At 43.2% G+C, this 18079-nt stretch overlaps 1 protein-coding gene across 2 annotated transcripts in view; it reads right to left on the bottom strand.

The window, feature by feature from the left end:
- Positions 1-18079, bottom strand: part of KDR (kinase insert domain receptor) — a 75061-nt gene that overhangs the window by 9773 nt on the left and 47209 nt on the right. The window contains exons 16-26 of one of the 2 annotated variants that reach the window (XM_069201143.1): positions 16692-16798; positions 16135-16270; positions 14498-14602; positions 13569-13682; positions 12882-12970; positions 10990-11146; positions 9903-9991; positions 5372-5494; positions 5125-5236; positions 4913-5012; positions 2942-3047 (exon numbers count right to left, since the gene is read on the bottom strand). In XM_069201143.1, the coding sequence (XP_069057244.1) occupies positions 2942-3047; positions 4913-5012; positions 5125-5236; positions 5372-5494; positions 9903-9991; positions 10990-11146; positions 12882-12970; positions 13569-13682; positions 14498-14602; positions 16135-16270; positions 16692-16798 (1238 nt within the window). The remainder of the gene's footprint in view (positions 1-2941; positions 3048-4912; positions 5013-5124; positions 5237-5371; positions 5495-9902; positions 9992-10989; positions 11147-12881; positions 12971-13568; positions 13683-14497; positions 14603-16134; positions 16271-16691; positions 16799-18079) is intronic. The other variant, XM_069201146.1, reaches the window with a different exon arrangement.

Here is an 18079-nt window from a genome sequence, read left to right as displayed (position 1 = left end):
TGAGACTGCGCCAGGGGACCAAGGTATGGCCCGGTTGCCCAGTATCATTCCCATTGGGTGCCAGGGGGGATCCCTTGCTTAGGGTTGGCTCTGGCATGGTTGGATTGGGGGATAGTTTTCATGCTGGCCCGCGCCCCCTCTGTCTTGAGGGGGCAGGTGAGTCTCCCCTTGTGAAGCGTAATTGGTTTTGGGGGGAACACGGCCCCCAGTTTACAGAGGATGCCACAGGTGCCTGGTGGGTGGACAACCATGACTCCTTTTTAAAGAACATAAACTATTTGAGATGCATATTGTAAATAATTATGGACATTTAAGGATGAAAAGAAATACTGTACATATGATGATGTTTTTTATGTCGTGTTTATATGGTTGTGAATAAATACGGCCTGAGAATTGTTATATTCTCTACCGCAGGAAGGTTTCAGTCTGCTTTGTTTACTGTGAACATAAAGTATGTTACTCCAAGCAGTGGATCATAGAGGGGAAACCAGTGTGAACTGTTTTGTTTGAAGGTATTGATGCGGTCCCCCACCTGTGGACTGTGACCAGGCCCTGCAGCCAAGCCCTTATAACCACCTAACCCTGTGCTGTGCCAGGCCTGTCCCTGAGGCTACCCCCCTATAACCATCCAACCCCGCACCGTGGCGGGGGTTGGCCGCACCCCCTATAACTACGCAGAGAGTTTCTTTAGACTTTGATGAATGATATACCTAGAATGATATATTTTAGGACAAATTCAAAAGAAAAAAATATTTGACAGTAAAAAGAGTGCAATTACATTTCAATATATATCTTAAATAGTTGCATATGAAAAGTAATTAAACCAGGAATGTGACTGCTGACACACCTAGAGTGGACCTTAATCTCTCGGCCACAGGTAAGTCTTTCTATTTTGATGGCAAAAATATATAAATGTTCCATCACCAGGAATGTTTAATAGTCAAAACAATAGTGAATTTTTAGACACACTGCATTTGATGCTAGGATTTGAACCTTCAACCTACTGAGCAACAGTCCAAGAGCCTTACCAGCAAGCCAGATGTCACTTTGTTCTGGTGTGCACCAAAACCTAACTACAATGTTCAAACACACATCTTGCTTGTGTGCTGCTTGAAAGTCATTCTGTGGAGAGATTATTGTTATTGCAATGATCTCTCGTGGAATAACTTCAAAGTGGCTTACAAGCAAGATACTTACTGCCAACTGAGGACCGCAGGGGCAGTCTGAAGGCCCCTGCTGTCCTATCCCGCTCACAATGTCCTGGGGAGCCGGCATTGCTCCTGCAAAAAGGGAACTGGTTTAAATAACAGCTCCCTTACAGAAGCAATGTTTTAATCTGTTTCCTTGCACACATATTTGCGTGCAGGGAAACAGATGAAAACCTCACTTTCTGCAAGCAGGAACTGTTTGACAACGCCCACTTGTAGAAAGTGGAGTTATGTTTGCTATTGCTTGGTGGGAGCTGTCAGCTCCCACCAAGCAAAAGGAAACAGCTACCTCCTGAGGGTGAGCACCTCAGGAGGTAACAGGAGCCGGCCCTGGGAGGTGGTGGTCCACAATGGGGGGGGGGATGGCACGATCCCACTCCAACATTGAATTTTGCCCCAGGGAGATGGTGGTCCCAGAGGCCCAAGATGGACCCACGTCATTATTTTATTTCAGGCCGGGGTGGTGATCCACAGGACGCAGAGCCATGCTGTCCCTTATTAATTATATAAATAGCCCTGGGGAGATGGCGGTTACTGAGGCTGGGGACCTGGGCAGGCCCAGTGGGCCCTCCTGCATACATATTGCATACATATTATTGCATACCCTGGGGAGGTGGTGGTCCCCAGGGCTGCAGGTGGTCATGCAGTGCCTACTGCATTCATTTTATGTTTAGCCCTGGAGAGGTGGTGGTCCCGGGGCCTGCGGAGGTGAGGTCATACGCCCCTGTCTGCATTAATAGCCAACGTTTGCCCCGGGGAGGTGCCGGTCCCAGGTGCCGCATGGGGCTCCCTGCATTATTTTAGCATGTTTTGCCCCAAGGAGGTGGCGGTGCCTGGGGCGCGGGTGTGCTGTGCACCCCCACATTTCTTTATATCTTAGCCCCAGGACGTGGTGGTTCCTGGGGCCTAGGAGGAGGACACACTGCGCCCCCTCCTTTTTTTCACCTTGGGGACCCCTGCACCAAGGTTAGGGAGTCAGGTTGTCCCTACCCTGGCCCCTTTTTAAAAATCTTTTTTTGTGGGACTAGGCTGAAGACGAGTCATAAAATGGCTGCCAACTTGTTGAAGTGATGACAGCCAATCAGCATGGGGAAAGTGGGATCCACAGATCCTCTGCGTCCCTAGATGTCTATATTTTTTACCCTCTAATATCTCAGAAACTACTGAACGGATTTACACCAAATTACAAAAAGCACAATCTGTGGAACAGGAGGATCTAGCTTCCTGCCAAATCTGGTGTAATTCCGTTCATCAGTTCAGGCTCTAGGCACGTCTAAAGACCCTATGGGAAAATTAATGTGGAAAATGTGTTTTGAGACCCTCCCTTTTTCGAGGCCCCCACTCAACTGAAGCATAGGTCTTGAACATTTTGTGAAGATTTGTCAATCGGCACCAAAGTTATTGGCAAAACATAAAGGCCCGTATTTATACTTTTTTTGCGCCGCATTTGCGTCGTTTTTTGACGCAAAAACGGCGCAAACTTACAAAATGCCATTGTATTTTGTAGGTTTGCGCCGTTTTGCGTCAAAAAGCGGCGCAAATGCGGCGCTAAAAAAAGTATAAATACGGGCCAAAATATTCTTTATATGTATAATTGTGTGGGTCTATTATACAAATTAGATTACATGGCCTAATGCAAACAACAGCTTTAGCTTTATTCACAGACATTTTACAAGGCACAAATATGCCCTGGCACAATTTATAGCTGTAATAAATTGTCAACCTTCACATACCTGCTGAGCACTTGCCTGCAGTAAGTTTCCCAGATGTTCCACCAGCTCGGAAAAGATAGGTCTTAATTTTGGATCTCCGTACCAGCAGTCGAGCATTGTCTGATAACTGAGAAAAAACAAAATCCACAGTGGTTATTTACTAATGAGGCAACCAGGTTACATACTGTACAAAGCAATGTTTCCTTTCATTGCACAGTTCAAAGATGTTTTTCAAAACATTTTTTAAAGTTATACAGGTGTGTGTTTCCATAATATGATAATATCTTTTTGCATAGCGTTGCATTATTTTTCTCTCTTGGATGGTCAAGAAATGTTTTACCACCGTCTGATATTTCTGTATATTTCTGCTGTGGATTAGATCTTGTTCACATAAATAGCAATTACTCCCCTGTATCCACAAATGATGCTTTGAACACAATGTGGACGTAGAACTAAATTTCATTTAGGATTGAGGGGAGATTTGGGGGGATTGTAATTTTCAGTGTTAAACAAAAAGAGGCACCTCTAGACAGAAGCGTATCAAAAATAGTTTGGGGTCCCTTTAGGGACGATGCAGTCAAGCTCTATTTTAACAAGCTTTGATAAGAGAATTTTGCATTTCTGTAACATTTCTGTGGAAATGATTGTTTCTTTTATTAGGCTATTGCAAGTAATGGATTAATAGAACAAATGTATCATGGAGATCTACGTTAGACTTCACACCATTCCAACTCTTTTTTTAGAAGACAGTTCCCTATGGTGTCCTGGAAGTTTGTTATGAGTTTGTAACACTTATAAAACATGTGTCCTGGACATTTTTTATGGAGTTGTGACACTTTATAAAACTTGTGCTCATACAAAAAGGTATGTCCATCTCCCAGAAATATTTAATATTCTGGCCATGTGTGTAGTGACTTTTTTCCTCTTTAGTAATTGTAACAGGCTATGCTAAATGCTGTATTGGTCTAAAAAGCCTTTAGGTTAGAGAGTGTAACAAACATAAATACATACACAAACACACAGAGAAAGTTATTAAGAATGGTTTGAACAGACAGCAATTATACTAAACAGCAGGTTCTGGATGCTGTTGTTAACTGGTGTGATGTCACACCAGTGAACTAAAAAATAGTGCATTTTGGCATGGCATCACGAAGCCCGGGGGTGGCTCCTCCATTAGGGTGGAGGAGTGTTGCCCCCCCCCCACTCTCCCCCCCCCCCCACCAGCAGCAGCCTCTGCAAACCTTTAACAACCAAACAATAATAAACTATATTTGGTTGTTAAAGGGGCAGGCCATGGGGTATGACGAAGATGAGGGGAGTGCACTGTGCACTCCCCTCAGTGCGCATTTGCGTTTGGCTGGCCGTCTCGGGTCAGCCAAACACACATGAGCACAGGGCTCTCCCCAGGCCAGCAACACAGTTGCCAGGCTGGCGAGAGCTGCACAGGCTCCCAGTCTGCCTGGGAGCGCCCTGGCTGGGTGCTCCCAGCCAATCCTAAACCTGCTCTGAGCAGCGTCAGGATTGGCGCAGGGCAGGCTGGGAGCCTGTGCCTGCCTGGAGCAACGAGGGAGAGACGAGCAGCACGGAGCGGCACGGGAACGGAGCTGGTACTTTTTTTGTTTTTATATATATTTTGTGTTTTATTATTATTCCCCCCTGCCACGCGCCACCCCATCCCTTTTAATCCCCATGAGCCGCAACTGACAAAGTCTGCAGGAGGAGAAAAAGCCCAGAGAGGAAAATGGCACCATGTAGCCAGTTATATCTTATTAATATTTGAAGTGAAAGCTCTAAAAGAGGTCAAAAAGGATGGCAGGTTGCCAGGTTATTTTTTCTGGGAGGGTAAAAGGCAGCAAGGTCGTGCTACTTCAGGATTCATGAGCGAAGCATTTGGCCAGTAATATGTTTTATGAGGGGAGGGAGTAACCAGTGTATTGGCACTTCCCCAGGTGCAAATCCCTGTATTGTGTGACATGAATTTCAATTACTCACATCTCTGGAGTCGCATACTCAGGGGCTCTCATTCTGGTTCCTTCTTTTAACCTTCTGCAGAAATCCTCATCAATATGTACGCCTGGATAAGGAGAGGCACCTGGAAGAGTAAATATATTGTTATGATAAACACTGTCATCCACAGTGCAAACAATAGAGGTATTTAGGTCAAGCGTTTGACAACATTTCAATCCAAGATTAATGATACTCACCCAATGAAAATATTTCCCATAGCAAAATCCCAAAGGACCATACATCACTCTGAGTTGTGTACACCCTGTCGAAGATGGTTTCTGGTGCCATCCATTTCAGAGGAAGTCTAGCCTGAAAACAGAAAAAAGATGGATCGGATGAAGGCAAGGACACATGCAGGTCTCAGAAGAATAGCTGGAAGGTTTGCTTGATTGTGAGTCAATGCCAAAATACATCTTTCCTTGCCAAGTTTATGTTACAACTTACATCTCCTTTCCTCACATAATCTGGGTCTTTGTAGATGTCTCGTGCTAGACCAAAGTCACAGATCTTGACCACATTGTTTTCTGCCAAGAGTATGTTGCGAGCCGCCAGGTCTCTGTGGATGCACTGCAAAGAGAAGAGGAAATAAAGGTTGTCAGACATTTAAGACCTTTCTGACTAGCAGCTAACCTCTTTCATATATTTAATTCCCTCAGTTTCAACTGATTATCGATGCATGAAAAAATAACTGCTGCAGAAACCCGCTTTAGAGCAAAAAACATCATCCAACCCACTAACTTAAGGTGACATTGAGACATTTTGGGGCATATTTATACTCTGTTTGTGCCGGAATTGCGTTGTTTTTTTTTACGCAATTCCGGCGCAAAACTAACTCCATATTTATACTTTGGCGTTAGACGCGTCTAGCACCAAAGTCCATGGAGTTTGCGTCATTTTTTAGCGTGGACACCTACTTTGCGTTAATGACATGCAAGGTAGGCGTTCCGGTCTAAAAAATCGACTCCGAGGCATGTGCGCCGTATTTACACTCCCGGGCAAAATTCACACCCGGGAGTGGGCGGGTCAAAAAAAATGACGTACGGCCGCTTTTGCACCGTTTTTTAGCGCCTGGAAAAGGCAGGCGTTAAGGGACCTGTGGGCTCTGAAGGAGCCCAGAGGTGCCCTCCCATGCCCCCAGGGACACCCCCTGTCACCCTTGCCCACCCCAGGAGGACACCCAAGGCTGGAGGGACCCATCCCAGGGACATTAAGTTCAGGTAGTTTTTTTTTTGTTGTTTTTTGTGTGGCATAGGGGTGCCTGATTTGTGCCCCCCTACATGCCACTATGCCCAATGACCATGCCCAGGGGACAGAAGTCCCCTGGGCATGGCCATTGGGCAAGGGGGCATGACTCCTGTCTTTGCTAAGACAGGAGTCATTTCTATGGGGGTTGGGAGTCGAAAAAAAACGGCGCAAATCAGGTTGAGGCGAAAAATTTGCCTCAGCCTGACTTGCCCCATTTTTTGACGCCCAAGCTCCATATCCCCCTACGCCGGCGCTGCCTGGTGTACGTCGTTTTTATCCACGCACACCAGGCAGCGCCGGCGGCTAACGCCGGCTAACGTCATTGATTAAAAATGGCGCCCGCATGGCACTTCAGAATGGCGTTAGCCGGCGCGAATTTTTTTGACGCAAAACTGCGTTAGCGCAGTTTTGCGTCAAAAAGTATAAATATGGCCCTTTATGTTCACAGTAAAAACAAATTCTGTCAATTGAGTCAAAACAAACAGCAATTAAAACCTATTTGAATGGACAATAGTAAACGCTTTTAGCAATGATCTGTACTCTGATTGGCAGCCCCCGTAAATTATTTTATAGCTTGCCACGCTATTAAATGCTTTCTAAATGGGATCCTTTCTGTGCTTAAATCAGATGAAAAATGCTCTCTTTTTTATTACTTTTTCTACGTCTTCCTCTGCTATTTGAAACTCTGCTGTCCAGCTCATTCTCAGTTACTGACTCTTCTTCCAATGTACCCAGGAACAATTTCCAACCAGCTAGAACGACTTCCCATTTCCTTTCACATTGGATTTAAATATCTAGGGGCATATTTATACTCTGTTTGCGCCGGAATTGCGTCGTTTTTTTTTACGCAATTCCGGCGCAAAAATAACTCCATATTTATACTTTGGCGTTAGACGCGTCTAGCGCCAAAGTCCATGGAGTTTGCGTCATTTTTTTGCGTGGACACCTACTTTGCGTTAATGACATGCAAGGTAGGCGTTCCCGTCTAAATAATCGACTCCGAGGCATGTGCGCCGTATTTACACTCCCGGGCAAAATTCACGCCCGGGAGTGGGCGGGTCAAAAAATATGACGTACGCCGCTTTTGCGCCGTTTTTTAGCGCCTGGAAAAGGCAGGCGTTAAGGGACCTGTGGGCTCTGAAGGAGCCCAGAGGTGCCCTCCCATGCCCCCAGGGACACCCCCTGTCACCCTTGCCCACCCCAGGAGGACACCCAAGGCTGGAGGGACTCATCCCAGGGACATTAAGGTAAGTCCAGGTAGGTTTTTTTTTTTTTTTTTTTTTTGTGGCATAGGGGGGCCTGATTTGTGCCCCCCTACATGCCACTATGCCCAATGGCCATGCCCAGGGGACATAAGTCCCCTGGGCATGGCCATTGGGCAAGGGGGCATGACTCCTGTCTTTGCTAAGACAGGAGTCATTTCTATGGGGGTTGGGAGTCGAAAAAAACGGCGCAAATCGGGTTGAGGCGAAAAATTTGCCTCAGCCTGACTTGCCCCATTTTTTGACGCCCAAGCTCCATATCCCCCTACGCCGGCGCTGCCTGGTGTACGTCGTTTTTTTTCACGCACACCAGGCAGCGCCGGCGGCTAACGCCGGCTAACGTCATTGATTAAATACGGCACCCGCATGGCGCTTCAGAATGGCGTTAGCCGGCGCTAATTTTTTTGACGCAAAACTGCGTTAGCGCAGTTTTGCGTCAAAAAGTATAAATATGGCCCCTAACCCTTGTATCCTAAGAAATTTCTATAGCACAAACCTAGCTAAATGGCAATAGAGTGCAGTACATGGCCAAAGACAAAAAAAGTAAAACAGCAATAGGATTGTGGGTTGTGGGTGGTTAGTGCTTTTGATTTAGTGTTCTTTAAAGAGGCAAGTCTTCAACTGTTTCCTAAATCAGTGCACTCCTGATGGATATAGGAACATTGCTCCAGATCCCGGGAGCATAGATGTCTTTTCCATTTAAATTACCATATCATGGCGCTGTATGATTACGATACATATTGTGTTTTGGTTCACAGATTTGATAAATCTGAAAGGTAAACACACATTTACCAGTCAGATACACTTTTTAGGGCACATGCCGCTTCCACAGCAAGTCTTTGAACAGTTTGTATCTTTATACAGAAATTTTATTTCCAACCAATTACATTCCTTCGCAGGATCATCAGGTACTTCCAACAGCTTTGCAGTGCAGGAGCCTCCCCTGAGGCTCAGCCTTTGCCTTTCTGCCAGCCTTTTAATGGGAGGGTCCCCACCATGAAAAGGCTGGCAGAAAGGAAAGTTGTGATCAGCACGGCGGTGTCGACATCAGCACCGCCATGCTTGACCACGATGTGCACTGCCACCAACCCTTTGGGGTCCATGATCCTTGTGGTGGCAGCGGTCTTCTGGTGGTTCGACCGCCAGAACCATAATCTGGCGGTCGGACGACCAAGGTTGCAGCGGTTGGACCGCCACCATGGGTACTGCGGACCGCCGTACTTGTAAAAAGGCCCTATGCGGCTGATTTAGGAAATGTGGCACCACTGTACTTGAGCACTTAGTTCCCCCCCACCTCCACCATGTGTGCGCAGTATTTAAAATACGGAGCACCATGGCACAGGGTTGGGGGCAATAGCGTCAGAATTCCTGATGCTATTGATGTACTCTGCAGGAGTAGCAACAAAATTTGGGTGCTACTCCTACAGAGTACATAGGGGCCCATTGTGTTCAATTGCATGACCCCTGTTAACTCCTGCTCTGAGCGTTAAAAGTGCCTTAGATTTCCTTATGCCATTTTTTTTGCCCTCCTAATGGGGGAATGACCCCTTGCATACATTATGCCTGGCGCAGGCATAACGTGGCACAAGTGTTTGCAAAGTGGTGCAATGTATGCATTGTGCTGCTTTGTCAATATGCCGCATGTAAAAGCCACTTTAGCACGGCCTTAGCTTGAAAGAAATTACCCTATGGCGCGCTAAGGTGGCGCTAGGGCCTCCTAAATCAGGTCCTAAGCGTTTTGAAACTCGTCTTTGGCTCTACTTCCCAGTTCTGTTACACAAAGAATTCTCAAATTAGGGAATTTATATTTATTTTTGTTATCATATTATAGATAATGCACAATTAAAACACACTGCTGTAATCCGTGGCTGGGTCACCTTCTTGTGTAATTATCACCTAAGCTGAATTTGCAAACTTAATGAAGTGAAAAAGCAGATATCACACACGCTTTGTCAACACTTTAGTATTATACATGAACAAGCAAAAAACACAAATTTAGTCCTTGCCTATGTGCTTAATAGAAATCTAAATTCAGAATAGGCTTGAACAGTACCGTGCCTAATACATTTGCCAACATTTTCATGTCTACTACTGCTTCACGCCTTCATAACATCCACTCCACTTTAATATTCCACTCCGTTTGTTTTCTCTGTTCACATTTTCCTTTCCTCATTCCTCTGCATTCCATCCACTGCTCTAGCAGTCAGTACCAATAATGTCAGAGTTTTCATGCATTCCTTGTGCAATTAGCCTTCACAGCAAGCATTCCACTTCATTCCGTATATACTTACGTTTTTATCCAAAATCACAATCCATACCCTTTCCCTGCCTGCTTTCAGTGGCACATCATTTTGTCATTAAATAATACGTGGAATGTGCATGTATATAATTAAATGTGGATTTATTTTGGAATACCAGTTTGCTTTGTGCTGAATATTTTCAATGCTGAGTCTGACATGACACCGTACCTTGCGAGATGCCAGAAACTCCATCCCCCTGGCCACCTGGAAGCTGTAGCAGATAAGGTCCTCCATGGTCAGTGGATTTTTGCAAATTTCTTTGAAGGAGATAAAAACAAAGTCACCTGTGAGTAACACACATGGCAGCTTCTTTGCATAGCCCTGTATACTGTAAACGTGTCTTTGGGGAACAAGGGAATGAGTATTGTACCTAACATAGTGTGATACAGACCACACAGAGGCAAGAAGTACTCAGTACGACTACACATGGTGCGTAACTTTAGTGTAGGTGATGGACTGTCATTAGAAAGTTTTACATAAGCAGAGTGGCGACACAGGGCTGTAATTGGTCTCGAGATAATATTGACAAACGGCACATTTTTAGTGAAGTGCTGTATTAGAGGTGACACTTATGTACAGCAAAAACGAATATGGAGCAAACTCAAAGACGTACCACAAGAAGCATAAATGCAGTACAAGAAGAAGAAAACAAAAGGAGAAGAAGCTGGGAAGAAGACAAAATGAACGCAGTGGTTCAAAAAAGATACATTAAAAATTGGGGCATTACCATAAGATGGACAGCAGACTATACACACTGAACAGCATGGATTTGAAATATACATTAAACTGCAACACTGATGTGGAGGTACTGAAGCCTGAGGAAGACAGGGCCATTTTGCAAGGACAGATCTCCGCTGTGGGTGAAGCTGAAAGCTGATTGTGCTTTTGGCTGTGTTTCTGGTAGTAAAGAACAGAAGCAGAAGCACAGAAACAACGGTGGTTTGGGGAACTGCATGACTGTGCTAATTGTGAGGGGCTGAGTAAATGTGGGTACAAGAAGCTGATAAAGGTGAGTAGTTCAGTTTCAGGAAGTTTCTGGCACCCGTACTATTATACAAGCAGGAAAATATAGGGTCAGGGTGGCAGAAAGTGGTGAAATGCTCGATGTTATGATTAGCTCCGCTTAATGTTTATGAATTTATCGTAGCAGGATATCCGTCTGGCCGCAGAGGACTCGGTACGAGTAGTTCCTTCACTGACTCAAGCAAACCCTCTATAGTAAGCTCACAACACAACCCTTCAGGTAACGACTTACCTTCCTCTTCCTCCACGTCGCTGAGGGATTTCTCTTCTGCAAAGCCAGAGCTGGCTGAACTCTGACTGCTTGCAATACTGTCCAAACGACGCTTGACTTCATCTGGGACGTCAGCAACATAGATTTCTTTCCCATTTCTAAATCGTCCAGCTTTGTTCTACAATGAAATATTCATTTTCACACATCAAAATGGAAAGAACCCTTCAGAGTACATACATCACCTTGCAGGTTTTTTTATTCCCAGAATGAGAATGGAACATCTAAGAGGACATGATAAAGCAAGAGATGCAGTCCCAGCTGCCCTCTAAAGACATGTGCGTCAACATCAAGGTAAAAGATGCAAGTATACTGAGCAATGAACACCCTTGGTCCTGGGAAAGGCTGCTTCAGAATGGTGAGCATCCCTGAGCGAACTTTGCAGCTTTGTTCGGGGGGACTGCAGTGACTGCAAACCCCCATCTGATGAGCAGATAGTGCACAATGGCACTTTGGAGGCTGCTGTCTCTTAAATTGACAGGGTGTGATTTATAAACAATGCACACTACTAGGGGTGAGGAGCATGTGTCACGGGGGGGGGACTAGGACTATAATGAGATCTAAGTCAACCAGGTCATCTACTTAGTGAAACACTTCCACTTTTTGTTTAGTTCCTGCCATTACTGAGCTTTCACCAACATGAAGATTGCGTAGCACAAAGCCCAATGAATGCAAGTAGCACTCCCCTTCACTTATGGAAGAACGGTGATGGCAGTACCATTGAGCAGGATAAGAATAAAAATCCATTATCTGTCAATATTGTCGAGAGACTGCGGGGTGAATGTGCAAAACATCTGTTATATTATGGCAAGGATGGAAACATCACCAATTGTCATGGTTATGTATGGCTCTGGTAGAGTCACTAGGGTGAATAACTGGATTCAAATCCAGTAATCACTGCTATGACATAGCAAAAGTTACCCACTGTTGCTAAGTCATTAAGGTACTCCAGTCTGCTCTGGCCAGACTATCTGAGTCTGTCAGAGCAGTGCTGGACACTAGGCACAGCTTCTGGAGGAGAGGGCACATGGAGTGATGGGGTGGGTGGCCGGAGACCAGATTTTTTAAATACTTTGGACACAGAAGAGAGGCCATGTTATATATAGCTCACTCATTACTCTTTTGCCCCTGCATGGTAGGTGAAAGCATGGTGAGATGATTTTAGGGCCATAAATAACATAAAATTATAGATCGGTAAAATGGGAATTCCGGTGATGTTTCTCACCTCAGGGTTCTGAGACATCATAGACAACTCAAACTTTGCTCTTGTTGTCTATTTGATGTCTCTCAGAATCCCTGGTGAAAAACGCTCCCTTACTTCACTGCTACCAATCTATAATTCTATATTTCTTATACATGAAGTCTCATGCAACCTGTACAAGGATTTAGATATATTCCACTGATGGACAAGTGCAACGTAAAGCACATTTCATATTACTGGCACTGTGTAGTCAGTATCCATTGATATGTTTATGAGATAATGAAGAGGACGTTGACACAGACACACCAGTTATGAATATATGAAGCCCAACTAATAACTTGCATCTAGCGCAATTTGAAACAAGCATGCATTGTTCTATCAGTGAACACTAATTATGGGTTCCTGCTGGTTGACAATATAGCTCCCCGGAGGGGTAGGGGTGCCGTGGCCCAATTCATTCCAGAGCCTACATGACAATTAAGTGGGCAGCAGGTGTTGTCCAAGGATTTACCTGCTCTATGCAAATGTAATAGTAACAATTGACATAATGTATTCTTTAAATACGTGCATCTTTACTACGAGACCAGGCTATTTCTCTATACATTTCTTTTAATGCAAATGTACATTTATTACATACAAGATTAAAATGTCTCACCTTATATGACACAAATGCATTCCTCTTGCTTCTCAAGTAGCTTGATAAGTTCCCAAATCTGCAGTACTCGACAATCACCATTAGGGGACCTGTATAAACAAAAAATATTCACAAGGTAATTATATCCGTACTTTGATTTAGCATGTGACGCGAGACCTTTGTTTCACTTTAACTATTACAGCCCTATGCTCTCCTCTCATGTATCAGAATATACCTAACTAAAATATTTTTAATAAGTTCAGTAGAATATGTGTTTCTAAATCGGGGTTGTCAGATTTAAAGACATTGGCACCTGTAAAACCACAATGATTTAAATGTTTCCACTGAAATGACCTATCAAATGTGTTCTAAGGTGGAGTAAATGACGTTTGCTGTAGTGGCCAAAAGTTTGTCTCAATACGTTTGGGCAAATGGTATTATCCAGGCTAATCATGTAGAAAATGTGTGAGCATTTTACGCCAGGGGATGTTGAGCATCAGAGGAAGAGGCTAAGGAGTGACTGGGCTGGATGTGGTGAAAAAAATGCATGGGAAGGTGAGCACTTGACTATCATGAGGCATTTCATGTGTGAGATGCTCCTGATGATTCCTATTACAAACCTCACAACAAGGACTCTGGACTATGAATGTTTACAGCTCCAAGGAATTCAGGCTCTAAATCCTGAAGTCACCAAACTGCCACCCTTACCTCCAGGTTTGGTGCAGGCACCCAGCAAGTTGACGACATTGAGGTGATGACCGATGTGAATGAGAATTTTGAGCTCCGACATCAAGGCTCTGTGTTCACTGGACATGGCCCCCTCTGTAAAACAAACAATGGCACCTCGTTCATGCTACATCCTCAGGAAGAAAATGTCAAAACCATAGAAGAACCCTGCAACTTTGTGCTTTTACCAAAATATGGCACCATATTTCTAAAAGCACCCACCCTCTAAAAACAGTTCCAGACTATGGTTCCAATGAATAGAGAGGATATATCTGCCTTCTCTGAATTAATTAGAATGTTTTAGTTAGCATTGACACTGTAGGGAGCCTGTTATCCAACTGCTAAAAATGTGTTTGGGTTTTGACCATAAATATAAATCATTACATATCGCCAAATAAATAAACGCGATCAACAGTTAGTATTTAAGATTGGTGATTGAAGAATCAAATCCCACCACAAAATACGACATTTGTTGTTGAACTATTGAAAATGCATATTCTCTGGAGCTGACATAATGTCAATTAATTTGGTGTGCGCCAGCAACATGTACTGAGACATTGCCACTGCCAGAAATGTGGCTCTGGACAAAATAGACGCATTCATAAGCTAAAATAAATAGAATAAACAATATGTGATACTGAATACTAATAACCACTGATCCAGTGATGCAGACATTTAAGGATACTTAAGTATGCTCAGAGTACAATCTGTATTTCAGTAGGCAATAGACATAATGATCTATTAAAAGTAAATATGGAACTGAAACAATGTCCAGTTGTATGTCTCTAACACACGGGGAGTGTAAAGAGATCAGTTTGTAATTTGTGTGCATCTGATCGCTAAAATCTCTGTTCACTGTGTACATACTTACAGCAAAAACTTGTTTAATATGATATAATGTTTAAGGATACCTTTTAACATTTTGACAGCCACTGTTGTGCAAGTAGCAATTTTGTTAATTCCAAATGCATCTGCTTCCAAGACTTGGCCAAATGCTCCACGCCCAAGTGGTTTACCTAAGAGAAAATAGTCAAAAATGTTAAGATGTATTTTCAGGGCAATCATGACATCAGACATTCCTGGTTCTGTATCTGTTCCACACGATCTTCACTTGAAATAAACTGTATTCATTATGATTTGAGCATCTTATAAATTCGCTAATTGGCCCATCACAGACATTCAGTCACATACATGGTTCATTCTGTCTAACCACTAGATTACTTTTGTATACATTTACCTGGATTCTTTGACTTAAACATGTAACGTCTGATTCACAAAGTTGTTCCTAGACCTACTATGCACAATCAGGTTGTTTTTGCAAGTTTAATTTTCGTTAGATATATATATAAAAAGAAAGTGTGGATTTACACTCATAAGGGGATTTACTCACATGCACTATTATATAGATAAGATTAAGTGCAAGCAAATCTGTTCTTAGAGATGGGGATGCTTTGGGAAGGTGATTGACACCCACAAACTTGCAATTTTTGGGTTTTCACAAACCTTTGCAAGCCACATTTCCCATTCTGAATATGGTCAAAGATTTAGTTCGGACAAGGGCAAGTGGAAATGTGTTTCCAGAGTAGCGATGGGTGTGAATAACCCAAATGATGTACTTGAAGAGGTTGCTCTCAGGGAAAATGGTTTCCCTGTAGAGGAACAATTAAGAGTTGCAATGCACTTTTCAGAGCATGAACACTATTGTAAATGTGACCCAAACACATTAAGCAAGAGTACATGCTTACACATGTGATTTGTGTGAGATGTTTCAGTTTTCTAAACATACCCTTGATTTTTTGTTAGTTTCTAAGTAATTTTTCTCCCAAAAGTGAGAGTGAACATATGGAAGTACATGTGCAATTTTAACTTGTGAGCCTAGCTAATAGTGTTATGAGCAGGTTGTGTGTATCACCCACCACGTGTCATTCAGGTACTGCAAAAACAAAACATCATATATCACACAAGTGAGATATAGCCATTCATTTTGGGCAGGAAATGCATCACAGAGGCTCTGGAATTTCTAAAATTGCCCCACAATTAAAGATGAAATTGTGATAATGTAAATGACATATCATGTTTCACTGCCCTACATAGTGGACAGCATTGTTCCAGGTATTTTGTTTAGGTTGTATAAGGACCTAGGTTTTCTTCGTTGACAGCAGAAAACGATGAAAAATGCTTACACGCTCCTATCCTTCAACGAGCCCCAGGTGCAATGTTTTTTGGCTTGACTATACCATAATAAATATCTTTTGATGATGGTTCCCTGCTCAGCCACTGGAAATATATGTTACATGATGCCACATAGTGCTTATATAGGAGGCAGGAGAAGCACTGTAAACAGATAATGGAGCATGCAGAAATAGACACTAAAAGACGCATACATTCAGTTATTCAGCCTGTGTAGGGCCAATGTGATTGGCCACTCGAACACACGCCCTTTGCTTTAGTTCAAAAAGTGGTGTGACATTTGTTTCAATAGAGTTTGGGGATGCAAAAGTAAAATCATATCCAAGATATTATATCATGGCATGATTTTGTGACGTACCAAGTTTCAGCCGGTCTCTGGGAAATTCCCACTTGCTGGCATCGTAGGAGAGGCGCTCATATTGCTCACAGAGCGGGACTTCATCGGGGTCCATAATGATGGACAAGTACCCACCGTTCAAATCTTCATCTTTGGGCTGAAAAACAATAACAATCCAGCTCACCCACAAAGCACTACTCATCCAGGATAAAAATAAGAAGCAGATAAATCCATAAACAGAGGAGCATTCCTTCGGTGCAAAAGAAGACCAATGATGCATGCCTAATTCACCCCCGAGCAGCCCCAGAATCATCACAGAAGTATGTTGTCCACTGTAAATAGTTCATCAGGCTTTCACAAGGGAAAAGTTTGTGCCACTTTTTTTTTAGATCTCGCTCAATTAAAACCCAATTAAGTGACCCTTCGAAAACCATACAAGAATGTGACAGCATTCAAGGAAAAATGTGCCTGTTGATTTAAGAACAATGGAGGAAATCAACACAAAAGAAGTGCAGTCAGTTCTCATTTATCATGCAAGAGAAATGTCCATAGGATGGCAAGGCTAACGGTTTCATTACCCGCTTTACGCTCCGGAGGATGATTACAAGAAGCAGCCAGAAGAACATGGCAATCACCCCGGTGCCAACCAAAATAATGAGCTCCAGGTTTGTTTTCTCTTCATTGCCTGCAAAGGAACCATTCAGCATGTCACTTCCAGTCAAAAACTGAGTCACAATTCAAGTTATTAGTTCATATTTTCAATACAACTTCTGGGAAACTTTCTAGCAAAGAGACCTCTCTAGCTGACCAACACCATTTATGTTAGCCAGAAAGTTTTATTCTTTGGGTTTATTCTTAAACAAAACAAAAAGTATGCATAAAAAGTGCAAGATGGCATTATGACAGAAAATGTAAGTTGCAACGTTGGTTTTGTTTTTAAGCTAAATTTTGCTGCAAAGGGAAATATACCTGTATTAGAATGTCTGAGCACAATTTTTACGTGTGGGCTTTTAGGCAACTTTAGAAATAACTTAACAAAGGAGAAGGTATCTGATTGGTGACTGAAAGAATAAGCAAACGTGCAAACGTAAAACGGAAGCATCTCAAATCTAATTTTACTTCCTGCCAACAGGATAAAGAGATTATGACGGCATAAGGCAATAGAAGGAAAAAGGGTGGGACAGTGGAATAACATAATATTCTGGACCCACATACAGCGTGTGGTGAGGAGTCTCAGACACCCCTGTATTTTACAGATTTATTAGGTCCTAGGATGAAAGGAGGTCCCCTGAAGGATACTTCAACCCCAGCTACAGGGGCTTTAGGGACCCGCATTAAGCCCCAGGCTGGAATGTTTAGTTTCTTGATGATGGATTTCTGAAAGGGTGGTGGGTGTTTCTGTCTGTGATGATCATGGCTATTTTAGCAATGTAGGAGTTAGAATAATGTGTTTCGAAAAGAAGCATGAGCAGAAGAGATGAGCAGGGATCTCGAACTGGCTTATAGGAGTAAAGCTGAGTATTCAAGTAGCTTGTGACAGTGGAATGCTTGGGTGTATCTTGGAGTCAGCAACCGTAGGTGAGCGGAGTGTATAAAGTCTTACGGTGAAATAATTATAAAGGTGTGTGGTTGTGAGGCTTAGAGTACAGGAGGGGAAAGCTGACCTCCTGTATTCTAAGCATCCAAATTGCAGATAGCCTGTGATTCATGAAAGCTTGTTTGATTCAACAAAATTTAATTGATAGAGCTTGTGATGCAATCTCAGACACAGTCACCTGGATCGGTCACGATCAACTTATTTTGGGGTCCTAGTTACTTATAGTATCTTCATTAGTAAAGCAGCAGAATGCAAGACATTTCTTAAAATAGATTCAAATGCCCTGATATAGGGAAATCAGCATAACTTGGAATGTAACCTAACTTCAGTTCATGAAAAGTTGAAAGGTGGACTCCTAGAAAAAAGGGC

The sequence above is a fragment of the Pleurodeles waltl genome, chromosome 1_2 (assembly GCF_031143425.1).
Source record: "Pleurodeles waltl isolate 20211129_DDA chromosome 1_2, aPleWal1.hap1.20221129, whole genome shotgun sequence".
Taxonomy (NCBI): domain Eukaryota; kingdom Metazoa; phylum Chordata; class Amphibia; order Caudata; family Salamandridae; genus Pleurodeles; species Pleurodeles waltl.
This window is presented reverse-complemented; position numbering and strand designations above follow the sequence as displayed.